Source organism: Cervus canadensis, chromosome 25, assembly GCF_019320065.1.
Source record: "Cervus canadensis isolate Bull #8, Minnesota chromosome 25, ASM1932006v1, whole genome shotgun sequence".
NCBI classification, from domain to species: domain Eukaryota; kingdom Metazoa; phylum Chordata; class Mammalia; order Artiodactyla; family Cervidae; genus Cervus; species Cervus canadensis.
Window position 1 is genome coordinate 28,974,692 of NC_057410.1, and position 15,577 is coordinate 28,990,268.

Consider the following 15,577-nt stretch of genomic DNA (forward strand, 5'->3'; position numbering starts at 1 on the left):
GTGGTAGGAGGAGGAATGTATGCAAGGCCCAGGCTCGCCTGGGGTAAAACAAACTGACAGGTGTGCTCTCAGGTAAGACTTTATTGTATACCTGGGTGGGATAGCCCCCACTCCTTGTGAGGTAGGGAAGCAAGGTTTCGGCAGTAGGCAGCCCTTCAGTGTCGCTCTGAGAATGAAGTATGGGGGCCTGCTCAGCAGTGCATCAGCCCCCTGCCAAGCTGTAGCCTGGCCCACGCCTCAACTTCCGTCCCAAAGGAGAGCTCTGCAGTGATTTTCTCTCCCCACTTCAGAGAAGGGGGCTGTCTGCCTCTTGAAAGCGGGGGTTGACAGTGGTCGTGATGGCGCTTTGGTAGAGAGGATTGTGGTCCTGCGGAAAGAAGTTGCTGGTGATGTGGAAAAGTCCCAGGACTCCTCTTTTATCTAAGTCTAAGAGGCCAGTTTAGAACTTGAGCAGGAACCCCAGGAACTGATGGAAATGAGCAGAGGAACCAGGGTAAGCCTGCAGAGGAGGCACAGGCCTGGGGTGGGGGTTGTGTGGAAGGAATGGGGTGGATCTGGGGATGGTGAAGCAGAAAGCAAAACCCCTGTAACCCCACCCAGTGGGGGAGGAGGCAGCCTCATCACCTGCTTCCAGTTGAGATGCTGCCGCTCCTTTTCAAAACGATGGAATTCTCGGCGGTCATAGATCTCCACTGAGAGCCGATAAGCAAGGACCAATCCCAGTCCCACTGCCACGATGCCCCCCACACAGCCCAGCACAATTATTTGGGTGTGGTCTGCTCCCTCTGTGGGGAAGTAACAATGGACTTCTGGGGGCCAGGGCCTAGAAATTGATCACCCGTCACCCACAATGTGTCCAGCCCCATCCAGCCTCCCTAGTCCTGCCTGTCATTGAAAGCAAAGGGAACTTCCACAGGATCAGGGTTATCCCAGCACTCAGGGCCTTAGCCAGGTCCACTTGATCTGGCATCTGCACACTCCTTGGTTCACAGCTCTGCTTCAGTCCCCAGCTGGATTGCCTGGCGTCTTCACCTCAAGAGTTCTGGCCCCCTACCCATTAAACTTGCAGGGCTTCATGTGGCATGTCCACAGTATCCCTATCCACTTACTCTCTGGAGGGCTCACTGTGAGCACAACTCTGCCTCCAGCTTCATCCTCTGCCAGAAAGAAAAAGAGCTGGTTGTCCTGGGTCCTCTCTTTGCACCAGCTGTCATCCAGGGTAGGGGTCAAAACCAGAGTCATGTTGGCGTGGGCACACGCTGTGCTGCAGTTCGTAGCCAGGGGACCAGTCCCAAAGGCTTTGCACTCTGCGCAGTCCCTGTCCAGTGGGTACCAGTAAGTTACCAGCTGGACAGTTGTCACCCAGATGACCCACAGAAAGAGCAGGTGGGCAGGAGGGGCCCAGTGAGCCCTGTTCCCAAGGTGCAAGGCCCGAGGGCTCACCTGTGTGTCTCACATGGTGTCTTGCAGCCTGAGCATTGATCACAGAGGGCGCCATAGTAGCCGTCGTCGCACTGGCAGCGGTTGCATTTGCAGTGTCCGTGCCCATTGCAGAGCCCTCCGTCAGGACCGACACAGTTGTCCGTGTCGCCACTGCATTCACATGCTCTGCCCGTGCGGTTGGCGTGACAGTGACACACTCCACATTGGCAACGGCCAAAGCCTGAGGTAGGGCCACACGTAGGGTGACAACCACACTCCCCACAGCCACTGGCACCCCATGCCATCATGGGCTGCCTAGAGCTGGATCTGCTCCTGTGCATCCATTGCCCTTTCGAGGGTGTCAGACAACCTCCAACCCCTCCATCACAGCCTGATTCCTGCCCTTAGTATCAAGAAGTTCCCAGAGCCTCAGTGCCCTTGGAGGGCCACTCTGACCCCACCCTTCTCCCCAAGTCTCCAGGTACCTCCACAGAGGATGCCCTCATGTCGCTCACAGCTGGCATCGTCACACTCGCACAGACGTCCAGAGCTCTGTCCGCTGCAGGTGCAGCGTCCACACTGGCACTGTCCCCTCCCACTGCACAGGGGCCCTGTGCCATTGGGGGCCCGGCACCCAGACTCCAGATCCGGGGAGGATAGCTCAGCCTCTGAACACTCACAGAGTCGACCCAGGCGGCCGGGGACACAGCTGGGAGGGGGAGGGAGGAGAGGGAAAGGGGCGATCAGAGAATTTGACCATGTCTTGACCCGCCTTTCCCCAAACCCTCTAAACCTAAGATCTCAAGATAGCTGGAGAGAGCAGCGGCTGAGAGGTGTATGGACTATTATGGAGTACCGAGGAGTAGGAGAGCAGGGGCAGTTCCAGCGGAGGGAAGAAGCTTCAGGAGGTGAAAATCAGGATGGAGTCTTGGGAGGTCTACGAAAAAGAAAGCTAGAGACAGAGTCGCCGGTGGAGGGGTGGAAGACAAGGTGAGATGAGCACGGGGGAGCCCTACGGGTGCAGGGAAGTAGGCCCTCACCTGCACACCCCACACTGGAGGTGCCCCTGGCCATCACTGCAGTGAGGAGCCTGGAGCTGGGCGTCACTGCAGTTACAGCCACACAGCGTGTGCAGCTCCACAGTCAGCTCCTCGGAGAACCCACGGGCTCGGAACCTCAGCAGATGAGGCTCTGGGAGGCAGCGGGTAGCTTGGAAGGTAACCAAAAAATTCACCTGAGGACAGGACAGGCGGAAATCATACTAAGACCCTGGGTGCGTACACACTCCTGTGCACATACACACACCCCAAACCCATTGGTCATCGAGAACCCTACTTAGCGAATGAAGGGACAGGGTCATGCTAACACCCATCTCCTAGAAACATATTTGAGGAAGCTTCTCATTAAAGTGTCTCAGAAACGACGGGTGGAGGGCTACCCCAGGCTTTTCACACTGTTTCCCAGGCCTGTCCCCCCATCCCCTCCTGCCTACTCAATTTCCCCCTCCCACCCCCACACCCTTCCTTCTCACCATCTGGTTGGTTCGGACGTCGTTGCACTGGCCCCGGTCGCCAGCTTCACCCTGTCTCTTCTCAGAATCCCTACACTGAGATTCGTAAGAGATGTGGACCCCCGGAGGGAGAAGAGAGTGTTCGTGTTCAAGGGTCACAGTGGATGACAGGCTCTGGGGAAAGAGCGAGAGACAGTGACCATGTGAAGGCCAGTTACACCTCACGCCTTCTTCAGCTGTTCCACATCCTGCCAGAACCCCACCCTCAGCCCACCTGGGGGCTCCTTCCGTTCTGCCCAGTCAGGAGGAGCTTCTGCAGGAAGGACCTGGGATAGCCTTGAGCGAGAACACAGGGTCCAGAGGTCTCTAACATGGCATTTCATTGCCGCTGCAGCAAAGACCTGGTGGGGCTCAGGCTAGCCAGCGCTGTAAACATGCAGTAGCTATGTTTTTCAAACCTCATGTCTGGACATGTAATCTGTGAGCACACAAGGTCTCAAGAGCAGATTCTTGCAGTTAAGTTTGTCCTTGGAAATTTGATATTGTCTCACATTTTCTCACCATAGGTTTAGAACACAGTCTGTGTTATCAAGAAGCCTACAGTCAAGTCGCAGAGATAAGACCTAAGCCCAAGAAACATGAATTTTTATGGTCTACCTGTAAAATTCTATGGTTCCTGTGAAGAATATCTCTGAATTATTGATAAACTTATAGTGAAGGCAATCTCCAGATATCACACTCTTTATGTATAGACTGGCCGGGGGACAAGTGCCAGCCCTTGCGTCTGTTATCTGTGTGACCTTGGGCAAGTCACTTAGCCTCCTCCCTGCGTCTGTATCCCCATGGATAAAACTAGAATAATAATTTCCAAGCAGGGCGGGGTTTTAGTGGAGTAAACGAGACAGCAAACAGTGTGTACTTGGGATGGTGCTTGCCATGAAATAAAAATCAATATTAATTCCCTTTCTTGCCCAGAGCAGTGCTTCATGCCCTGCACAAATCGGGCACTTAAGATTTACGAATGAGTGCAAGACTGAGTGAATGAGCTGTTAATGACAGCCACACACAGACCGTAGGCAGGAGCTGTGGGGTGTGATTCCAACAGGTGATTGTCCTCTTAGTTCTGTCATCCTACCTGGGGGTCCCTTTTCCACTTTCCCCAGTGCCCCTCCCAGCCCCTCACATTATAAGCATCCATGATGAGCTGCACCACATTGCTGGAGTCCTCACTCAGCTCCCCCACTGCAGACTTGGGAATCAGCTTACTCAGCTCCTGCAATGGGGGGAGTTGAGGGAAATGGTGGTCACAACTCTCAGGAAATAAGCTTGGGGGGGGGGTGGGGGGGGGAGTCTGGAAGGAGGGCATATCGGGAGAGGAAGATGGGCCTTTGAGGGAGCTGAGAAAGGCTGGGCATGGGAGGGTTTGGCATTCACATAGCTCTCACCCGGTAGACAGGCAGTGTGGCGCTGGTGACAGCAAAGATGGGCTGGATGTTTGCCGCAGAGAGGGCCTGGGCTACTTGACCCACGGAGGGGTAGTCCTGGAGCAAGGAGTGGAGACAAGGTGAGTACCCCAGGCCCCCCTCACGGAATGCAAGGTGCCCAGCAAATCCAGGGTTCCACCAGCTAGAAGGAGGGGAGGGGCTGGGGAGTGGAGTGACTTGGGTTTGTCTGAGGCATGGAGGGACATGGAGAGGAGGAACTGCTGGGGAAGATGGCAGGGTGGTCACCGTAGGGACAGTGAGGCCACAGGGAGAGGTCCTGGGTGGAGAAGAGATGTGGCTCCCACGGGGAGGGTGGGAAAGGGCAGCGACTCACAAACTCTGGGCTACGACTGTAGAGGCCATTGCTGTCCAAGTGGCAGTGCCCGTCGCTGGGCATGAAGATGCCGCCCAGCTTGCCGTCCCCAGCTGTGTGGAATGTGTCATCTGATGTGAACACCAGCAGGCGGGACACATTTCTCCAGCCAATCTGCTCCTGGAGTGGGGTGGGTGGTAGGCTGTGCACCTGAGCATGGAGGGCCCTTGAGCTACCCCCACCAGCTCTACTAGCCAAGGATTTGGCCGGCCTCATCCTGATTCAGTTTGTCCATCCCCCTGTCTCCAGCTCCAACTCTACCCAAATAGAGTTGCTGCTAGTGGAGGCCTTGTAAATTAGAAAAGTATGCCTCTTCCTCTAGACATTTCACTCCAATCCACCAGGAAATTGTCAAAATAAATGTGCAAACTATATGGACTATAATACAAAGGGCACCCCCTAAAATTATGCGCTGACTAACCGTAGATGCCCATCTTGGCTCCAACCAGCTCATTCAACTCAAAGACCCTCCCTACCCCCTCACCTGGCAGAGGGCAGCCTGCAGAATGGCATCAAAGCCACCTTCGGGCAAGTCCAGGTTGCCAGACACGTTCTGGCGTCCCACCTCCCGCTCAAAGGCCTCTGCATCCCCAGTGAGGGACAGCACATGGTGAAAACTGAAGGGTGACTGGCAGCTCTCCAGCCGGGAGGGGCAGGGGTGGCGAAGCTTGGAGGGCACTGTGCTCACGAAGGGCAGCACCGTTTTGTCCACGAAGGAGCCAAAGCCTGGGAGGAATCATGAAGGTAGTGCCAGATGTCACTGGATGGGGGGGGCCACTGCTGAGAACTCAGGAGGAGAGTCCCCAAAAACTGGGGGTGGGGGACAGTCACAGAGGAGCTACTGGAAGGCAGCTATGCTCACCACTATACCACCAACACCAGAGGAGCTACTGGGAGAGGGTGCTCCTAAAGGGCCAGGGACCCAGGACCCAGCAGGGAGAAAGGGAAGTGGGGCATGGATATGAAGAAGAGAACATGGTGGTGGCAGGCAGGGGTTTGCTGAGGGTAAAGAAGGGGTTTGCTGAGGGTAAAGAAGGGGTTTGCTGAGGGTAAAGAAGGCTCGAGTTTGCTGAGGGTTTGCTGAGGGTAAAGAAGGCTCGAGTGTGCAGCGTAGTAGCAGCAGCAGAAGATGAAGCAGGGGATGGTGAACAGAAGGGATGAGAGCAGAAGGTGTACCAGGGATGGTGCATTTATACCTTGGCCAGGAGACGTGGCATCAGGGGAGAGATCTATGGCACATCTGACCCTGGGAGCTGTCTGAACACAGTCTCTCCAGATTCGGGGCTTCAGTTACCCTTCCAGTAAAATGAGGGGCCCTACAGGACTGACTCTTAAACCTCCCCTTGCTCTGACCTAGAAGATGTCTCTAGGGATAGATATCAGGAACCCGTGGCCTGGCCAGGTCTGTTAGAAACCAGGAGAGGGCACAAGTGTTCTGCCCCTTCATTTCTACGCCCCAGGTAATCGGCTTGCAGGGAAAAAACAACAACAGAAAACTCAGGGCAGCCTCTCACCTGAGTCTGCCTGCTCTCTCTCCCCCTTGAGAGCATACTTTCACTTAAATAAACCCTCCCTTTACTTTCTTGTCCTATGTTTAGTCACTCAGTGGTGTCCGACTCTGCGACCCTGTAGACTGGAGGCTGCCAGGCTCCTCTGTCCAAGGGATTCTCCAGGCAAGAATAATAAGTGGGTCGCCATGCTCTCCTCCAGGGGATCTTCCCAACCCAGGGATCGAACCCAGGTCTTCCTCATTGCAGGCGGATTCTTTTTGTCTGAGCCACCAGGGAAGCCCAGGAATACTGGCGTGGGTAGCCTATCCCTTCTCCAGGGAATCTTCACGATTACTTTCTTGGGGGGGGGGGCGGCGGGGGGTGGACAGGAGAGGGCAGGTGAGGCCCTTGTGTGTCCTAGACATTGGCAGAGGCTGGGGTGCGGCTGGTTAGAGGCAGAGGGCAGGCAGGGGCGGGCAGGGCTCCGCGGGGCTTACCGATGCGCACGGAGTGGGTGACCTCCTGCAACCGCACCAGCAGCGCGTGCCCGAGCTGTCGCACGCGCTCCAGGTCGTCCTTCATGGAGTAGCTCAGGTCCATAAGGTAGTACAGGTCCACGGGGTATCCCTCCGCTCGAAGGAAGCGGACCGGGAGCTGCTGGGGCTCCCCTGCGGGTGGAGTTGGTGGGGAGGTCAGCGGGTGCGGTGGAATCCCAGCCCCCGGCCTGACTGCCCACCACCCCCTAACTCACCCGGCCGCAGTGTGACCCGGACCCGCTGCGGCGCCAGCTGGGTGGCCCCCTCGCCGCGGGTGCCCTGGCTGAGCGGGTCGTCCTGCAGCACCTCCTGCTGGCCGCGGGGCTCCTCCAGTTCCTCCGGGAGGCAGCCCCGGGCCAGCAGCTCTTCTCGCCGAGCACAGCGCCGCGCCTCCGCCTCCCCGGACGCCGTGAAGTTCTGCGCGGCAAGGGGAGGCGCGTGGGGATCCCTGACCCCCGAAACCCTCAGCCCGGCTCCCAGAACCACCCTGCCATCCTGGCCACTTCCACGCCCTCCCGTGTGTGGCAACTCCCTGAGCCCCGCACCCACCCCCAATCCCCTCCCCTCCCTTCCTTCCACAGCTACCCTCAACCTCGAACTTTCTTCCTTGTCCAGAGCCCACTTCCTGCAGCATCCCCCTTCTCCTACCCTTATCCCCCTTTCCGCCAGATACCTACCTCTCACCTCCCCCAGCAGGGCAGAGTTCCTGCTGAGATCTTAGGGACCTCACCACCATTAAAAAGCGAAGAACCTGTTCTCCTAGTCCAACCTCCCCTGCAAACTCAGGCCGAAATGGGAAGGGGGGTCAGATTAAGACAGTTCCTGGGAAGGGAAACGATAGGGACAGAAGAGGATACCCCCTTCCCCTCAGTGTGTCTGGTACCCCAGGACTGGCTGGGGAGCCACAGGGGAAGGAAATGGTTAGAGCAGCTTCTCAGCTGGCCCAGGTGCCAGACTCTGCTCTGGGGACTAGAGGAGACTGACACATACCCAGCTGGCCCAAGAGTCCCTGCCTGGCTCCTCTGGCCTGGCACCTCTGCTCTCTGCCTCCCGCTGACTCTGTCTTCCCCTTCTAGGCCTCCCAGATTCACTCCATGCCTTTCTCCTGGACCCACTCAGCCCTGGAGCTCTGTCTTCCCTTGAGTGTGCCCGCATTTCTTATCTCATCTAACTCCCCATTTCCTGTGAGACAGTTCTGCCCCATCCCCCCAGCTCAGGCACCCCTTGGGCTCTGCTGCACCAGAGCCCTGTCTCTCTAAGGCCTGAACAAAGAACAGCTTTGTTTGACCAGCCAGGGAGACACCCTCTCCACGCCAACCCCACCCCCACCCCCGCCATCCTTCTTGCCACTTAGGTAGCTCAAGCCTTTGCCCCAAAGCCCACAGCTTCCAGCTCCTTCCAGCCTACCCTCCCAGCCTACCCTGCTGCATACCCAGGAACATACCTTCACCCCCAACCCACATCCAGAAACCCAATCACACACTTTCTGCAGTGGACTGACCCCCAACATCATAGTATGTGGAGTTGGGGCCTTAGAGGATAAATTAAGGTTAGATGAGGTCATGCAAGTAGAGCCCTCATGATCTATTGATTAGATCCCTATAAGAAGAAACACCAGAGCGCTTGTCTGCAGCCCATTGGCAAGCCAGGAAGAGAGGTCTTACTAGGAACTGAATCAGCTACCACCTTGATCTGGAATTTCACATCCTCAATCAATTTGTGAAATAAATTCCTGTCACTTAAGCCCCCCAGTCTATGGTATTTTGACAGCCCCAAGTTGACAAATACACTTTTTCATGGGTATACCCACAAAAGATCCCTCTCACTATACACAAACAAGAGTTCAGCAAAAACATGCTTCCTCCAAGTTTAAGGTCACAAGTCTTCTCCATATATACACAGATACACAGATGCAGACAAACATATATGCAGAGGAGTCTTGCATACATGTGTGTGCCCACACACATACAATCAGAGACAAAAGTCATATGTGCACAAACTCAGTCATATACAGGACTACAGAGTGTACCCAGAAAGTCACACATGTGCCCACACAATCATACTTGTATATCCAGGTTGCACACACACCCACATACACACACACACACAGACACGGTTCAGAGGCCACAGGCCCATCTTTACCAGTTGCTTGCACCATGCACAGCTCGGGTGTGAGAGGATGCACTTTTGGCAGGAGGGAGCTGGCTGGCAGGACCCTGGCAGGGACAGATTGGGATCCCTCCACACTGTGGCCTCCTGTGGGGATGAGCTCTTGGCGTCCAACTCACTTTCACCTCTGCTCAGGGCCAGCAGGAAAACAAGGACCATTGACAAAGCCACCATGGTCTGTAATAGGATATAAAGGGGGTCACGTGGGTCCTCAGGAAGGGCCCCCAAACTCTTGGTCCTCTAAACTTAGCCTGTGGTTGTTCCTCTCAAAACTCTACCCCGACTCTTTATCTGCCCCCATAGTTTCACTTCCCCCTGTGGATCCAGCAGTTTCTTCAAAATGGCAGGAAAGGGCAAGTCCCAGGCTGGGGTAGGAGCCTTGGAAAAGACCCGTCCCTCCTGTGTGCAGACTCTATGAGGCCAGAGTGGGCAAAATGGCCTAAGCAAGAGTCTGGAGAGGGGACATGGATACACAAAGGTCTGCACACAGATCTATTCACCAATTCCAAGCTATAGTGGAAAGAGAACAAAACAGAGAGGAAATGGACCAGGTCTGGTCCAGTCTCAGTCACTCACTGGCTGGTGTCAAGTCAGACTTTCTCTCTGAGCCTTAGTTTCCACAACCTAAAGTAAGTGAGCTGAAAAAAAATAATCTGACAGTCCTTGTAGCTTTCATAACCCTGGATTCTAAAGGAAGAGGGCCAGGGGCTCTAAATAAGAGGGGGGGTGGGAAGTCAGGGATTAGGAATGACAGGAAAGAATGCTGGAGCAGATGAGGGAGTATGTGAAAAAGGCAGGGAAATCAGCTGTAATTGACCAACATGACAGCAAGAGAATCACTATTAGACCTTAAGAAGAGCTGTCTAAAAGTCTGAGATAATTAAGAAAGGAAGGCCAGAGTTGGTAAATTTTTCTCTTTACTGTACATTGCACAAAGGGGATCTAGGTTTTTGGAGAAAGAGCTTGAAGTCAGGGTAATTCCTGGAATGACCTGTAGGGAAGACCAGGCAAATCTGAGAATTTTAAAAACTTATTAATTGGGACTTCCCTGGTGGTCCAGTGGTTAAGAATCTGCCTTCCAATGCAGGGGATGCAAGTTTGATCCCTGATTGGAGAACTAAGATCCCACATGCCACAGGGTCACTAAACCCACACGCTGCAACTAGAGAAGCCCCGGTGCATCACAAGTAGAGAAACACCTACTTGCCTACTTGCCGCAACAAAGAGCCTGCGCACTGCAATGAAAACCTAGCACCGCCGAAACAAAACAGAAACTTACTAATTACAACTTGAATAGGCAATTCAATATCATGTTTCAGAAATCAAAAAGTTAATCCCAATGGCCATTTTTATAGAAATGCAAAAGCTGATGCTAACGTTCATATAGCATTGCATGAATAGCCAAAACAATCTTGAAAAAGAAGAACAAAATTGGAAGACTCACATTTCTCACTTTCAGAACTTAGTACAAAGCTGCTGTAATCAAGACAGTGTGGTATTGGCATGCGTGCATGGGTGCTCGGTAGCTTCAGTAGCGTCCAACTCTTTGTGACCCTATGGACTATAGCCCGCCAGGCTCCTCTGTCCATGGGACACTCTAGGCGAGAATACTGGAGTGTGTTGTCATGCCCTCCTCCAGGGGATCTTCCCAACACAGGATCAAACCCAAGTCTCCTGTATCTCCTGCACTGCAGGCATATTCTTTACCCACTGATCCACCTGAGAAGCCCATAGTATTGGCATAAGGACAGGCAAAGAGATCAATGGAATAGAACTGAGAGTTCAGAAATATACAAATCTAGACTTGCCTGGTGATCCACTGGTTAAGAATCTGGCTGGGGACACAAGTTCGATCCATGATCCAGGAAGATTCCACATGCCGTGGGACAACTAAGCCCGTGTACCACAACTATTGTGCTTGAGCTCTAGAGCCCACAAGCTGCAACCACCAAGCCAGTGTGCTGCAACTCCTGAGGCCCATGCACCTAAAGCCTGTGCCCGCAACAAGAGAAGCCACCGCAATAAGAAGTCCATGCACTACAACAGAGTAGCCCCTGCTGGAAGCAACTAGAGAGACCCCTTGCAAAGCAATGAAGACCCAGCACAGCCAAAAGCATTCAATAAATAAAAGAAAGAAATATACAAGTCCATCCCTTTATGGCCAATTGATTTTCAACAAAGATGCCAAACCATTCAATACAGAAAGAAGTCTTCATCAAAAGGTGCTAGAATGACTGAATATCCACATTTAAAAGAATAAAGTTGGACTTCTACCTCACAACATACACAAAAATTAACTGAAAATGGACCAAAGACCTAAGTATAAGTTCATAAACTATAAATGCCTAGGAAAAAATATAGGGGAAAATCTTCAAAATTTTGGACTTGACAATGGATTCTTAGCTATGACATCAAAAGCACAAGCAACAAAAGAAGGAGATAGATAAACTGAACTTCAAAATTTTAAACTTTTGTGCTTTTTTTTTTTTTTACAACCACCCCCCCCACTTTTGTGCTTTAAAGGGCATTATCAAGAAAGTGAAGAGACAGACCACAGGATGGGAGAAAATATTTGCAAATCATGTATCTGTCAAGTATCCAGAATATATAAAGAACTCTTACACCTCAACAACAAAGAGAAAAACAACCTACTTTTAAAATAATCAAGGGACTTAGATGTTTCTTTAAAGAAGATTGATAAGTGACGAACAACAGATTAAAGAATGCTCAACATGATTAGCCTTCAGGGAAATGCAAATCAAAACCACAGTGAGATACCACTTCACACCCACTAAGATGGCTAGAGTTTAAAAAAAAAAAACATAGAAAATAAGTGTAGATGAGGATGCAGAGAAAATGGAACCTTCACACATTGCTGGTAGGAATGTAAAATGGTACAGCAACTGTGGAAAACAGTTTGGTGATTCTTCATGAAGTTAAAACACAGAATCACCCTGGCACTTGGCAATTCTACCCCTAAGGATATCCCTAAAAGAACTGAAAACAGATATTTAAGCAAACACAGACTTGTGCGGGACTCTTCATCGCAGTACCATTTACCATAGCTGAAAGGCAGAAAAACCCACCAGAAATGCCCACCTGATGAATGGATAAAATATGGCATATCCATACAACAAGATATTATTTGGCCATAAAAAAGAATGAAGCATTAATACATGCTACAACATGGATGAACCTTGAAAACATGATGTTCAATGAACAAAACTAGTCACGGACAAGCACACATTATACACCTCCATTTATATGAACTAGCCCAACTAGACAACTCCATAGAGACAGAAAGTAGCTTAGTGACTGCTGACGGTTGGGGAGGAGGGGAGGATGAGAAATGATTGCTTAATGGACAGTTTCCTTTTGGAGTGAAGAGAAAGTTCTGGAACTAGATAACAGTGATGGTTACACAACATTGTGAATGTACCTAATGCCACTGAATTATACACTTTTTTTTTTAAATTATACACTTAAAATGGGTTAAATGATCGATTTGATGTGTATTTTAACACAATGTTAAAAATAAAAAAGTTAAGATCGTGAGAAATGTCCCTCTCCTATTCCCAGTCCACCTCAGTTTCCACACTTACACCAAGCAAATAACCATCATTTATTAGTATTTTTTGTTGCTTGTCATCTTTCAAGAGATTTTTAGTGTATATACAAACTAACATGAACATACATATAGTCTTCAAGTGATAGAATCAAATGATAGAATTCCACAAATGCTAGAATACTTTGCACCCAGTTTTGCATCTTCCTCAGTTTCACTACTTTTCTTGGAGTTCCCACTACCCAAGAAATAAAGAATTCCCTTGTTCTGTATAGATTTCCATTGCACGGATATGTCATGTTGTATTTAGTCTTTGTGATGAGAATTTATGTTGTTTCTAATTGTTCACTATTATAAACAATACTGCAGTGAAAATTCTTGGATTTATCATTTCACAGGTGTGCATGTTGTATTAATAGGATAAACCCTGGAAGAGGATTTGTAGGGTTAATAAATAGGAATCATTTGTAATCCTGGTGAGCAGTGCAGACATAACTGACATGACCTCCTGAAGGGCTGCAACAGTTCACACAACCATCATTTGAAATGCCAGCTCACTCCTTCAGGAAGCATCAACATCCTTCTCAGCCTGGGCTGAGACTCAGTACCAGACATTCGACATGGGGTGTGGGGAAGGGGTGGGGTGTCAAGCCGCTGACTGCCCCCGTCCTGCTCCCCACCACCTGTGACCTCAGGCGTAGTAGATATATATTTAACAGAGCCTCCACCCTCTGGGAGAGAGACCAGCCCAGGGCTCATCCTCCGTTTAACCTCAGACTTGCTGGCTCGGCTCGCCTGTGGTTGCCCAGGCTGGGGATGCTACAGCACAAGTTTTGACTCATCTCTCACAGGTGGGGCTCTGGGCCACACTGGTTCCCCAGGAGTTGCTCATCTCCCCTAAATGGGGCCCTGGACATGTCCCCCCAACCCCCTTCTCCCCTCCTTGGGATGCAGGACTTGCCACCAATTGTATCTTAATCTGTCTTTCCCTTTCTCTCTCCCCTTCCTATTCAGAAATCTGATTACACCTCTAGTCTGCTTTTCTCTTCTCCACTTCTTTACAGTTCTTCATTTTACTTCCGTTCCCCCTCTGATCCTAAACATAGAATGGAAAAATCCATTTCAACCCCGTCTTTTTGCAGATAGAAAGCTGAATCCCAGAAGTGGTGAGTGACATGCCCAGGGTCCCCAGCGAACTTGAACAGAGGCAGGAACTGACGCCGACCAGGCCTCTCACTTTGTGCGCTGCTTTCCTCCCCTCCAGCCCAGGCCCCATCTTCATGGAAAGTTTCACCTTCTCTGCACCAGTCCCCACGGGCTCTCCCTCATCCCCTTTCTCTTTCCTTGGGGTCTTCTTTGATCTTCCCTTCGCTCCGTCTGGGTTGTCCATTTTCCCGGACTTAATCCTGACTCCTATACCCTATTGCCCCCTCAGTCACTGAGAAAGAGAGCATCTTCCCCACCCATCCAGAACTCCCAAGTCAGGAGGAACCTCTGCTGCCCACTCAGCATCACAAGGAGACAGAACTGAGCCACTGAGCCACTGTGTCCAGGGAGTGTGGGATCTGCCCAAGGGGAGGAGGCCTGAGGGGAGCACAAGGCATTAGGCAGCAGGCGCGGCAGCTGGGGAGTAATATGGGGGGCACCTTACCTGGTATTAGTCCTTGACACATAGTCCTTGACACACAAATGATGGCGCTCATACATCCCCTACCTCCTTTTCCTGTCTCCAGTCCCACTCTTGGGAAACCAACCCAGGAGAGATGGGTGAGGGGAGGGAGGGTTTGTGAAACTGGATGAGGGGAAAGGAACAGGAAATCTTGGGAATGCAGAGATTTCAGAGCCCTTCTCAAGACTCAGCTGAACCCTGGGTGTCTTCAGGCCACAGCCTTCTTCCCAGGAGGCTGGGACCAGGTGGGGCCTAGCTGGGTAGCGAGAGGAGGCAGAAGGGCTGGTGCCCTGGTACTCACAGGTGCGTACTTGCATGCGGAGCAGCCCTTCCTCCGGCAGTAGCAGCAGCCTTTGTGTACTGATCTGGGAGGCTGCAGAGGAGGAAGTGACACACCCCGGGGTGGGGGAGTCTTGGGGGTGGTGGGGGTGACTGATCTAGGAGACAACGGAGCAGATAAGGGTGCATATGGGTCAAGGGAGTTGGTGACACAGGGATCTCAAAGAAGGAAGCTCATCTACTGAGTACCTATTGTGCGCTGGATATATCATCATAATGTTATAATTCATCCTCACAAGAACCTCACGACATAGGTGTGAAACTTCCCCCAGCCCCCTAATTTTACAGACGTAGAGGCTTAGAAGTACAAGGTAAAGAATTTTGCCTGAGATCACATAGTTAGCAAACTAACTGGTCTGGATTTAAATCCAAGTCTGCCTGCCTCCCAAATTGATGATCTCTCTACTTCCTCATATAGGAACATGACGAGAAGGAAGAAATATGGAGGCAGTAAGTACTGTAGGAGGGGAAGTTAGTGACTATTGTTCTTTCTGAAAACCTAGCACCCACTCTAAGACACTGTCTTAGAGTGGGTGCTTAACTGCATTGACTCTGGAGCCAAACTGCCCAAGTTCAAATCCCTGGCTCTGTCACTTACCAGTAGTGCAGCTCTAAGTTATTTACTTACCCTTCCTGTGGCTGTTTCATCTGTCAAGTGAAACTCATATGATTGTTGTGAGAATGAAATGAGATTATTTGTATCAGTTGTTTAGTGGAGAATATGGCACTTACTAGGGGCTGGATAAGAGTGAGAATTGATGGGTGAGAAGTAATAGAAGTGGGAGAATGAAAACTTCAAGACCCAGATGCTGGAAAGTTGGGAGACACTGGCACAGGGCCAGGCTCGAAGGATGAGGTTGGGGGTCCAAGGAGTCAAACAGTGGTAGAGCCTGGGATGGGGGTGGCAGAGGTGAGCTGGGTAAAAACGAGCAACCTGCATGGCAGCTGGAGTAGGGCAAGGCTGAGGCTGCCGGGAAAAGAGGTTGAGGTCCGCAGTTGACCACAGGGAGTTTTAAGAAG

At 51.5% G+C, this 15,577-nt stretch overlaps 1 protein-coding gene across 2 annotated transcripts; it reads right to left on the bottom strand.

Moving 5' to 3' along the window:
- Positions 1–63: 63 nt before the first annotated feature.
- Positions 64–14,644, bottom strand: ITGB7 (integrin subunit beta 7). Of its 2 annotated transcripts, none has more exons than XM_043446567.1 (15): positions 14,520–14,644; positions 8,958–9,161; positions 7,031–7,232; positions 6,777–6,947; positions 5,274–5,515; positions 4,751–4,909; positions 4,378–4,473; positions 4,116–4,205; positions 2,954–3,106; positions 2,463–2,656; positions 1,908–2,131; positions 1,444–1,663; positions 1,110–1,318; positions 625–785; positions 64–367 (listed from the first exon to the last, which is right to left on the bottom strand). In XM_043446567.1, the coding sequence occupies exons 2-15, from the start codon at positions 9,156–9,158 to the stop codon at positions 287–289; spliced, it is 2,403 nt and encodes an 800-aa protein (XP_043302502.1). In that variant the 5' UTR covers positions 9,159–9,161; positions 14,520–14,644; the 3' UTR covers positions 64–286. The 2 variants fall into 2 exon arrangements, with proteins under 2 accessions (XP_043302502.1, XP_043302503.1); XM_043446568.1 differs by lacking the exon at positions 14,520–14,644 and adding an exon at positions 14,201–14,486.
- Between the last annotated feature and the right edge of the window lie 933 nt (positions 14,645–15,577).

Coding starts and splice junctions, on each gene's coding strand:
- ITGB7 (XM_043446567.1), bottom strand. CDS start 9,158: ATGGTGGCTTTGTCAATGGTCCTTGTTTTCCTGCTGGCCCTGAGCAGA. Junction 7,233..8,957: donor GTGCATGGTGCAAGCAACTG/GTAAAGATGGGC, acceptor CTTGCCGCGCAG/AACTTCACGGCGTCCGGGGA. Junction 786..1,109: donor CACAGTGAGCCCTCCAGAGA/GTAAGTGGATAG, acceptor ACTTCCCCACAG/AGGGAGCAGACCACACCCAA.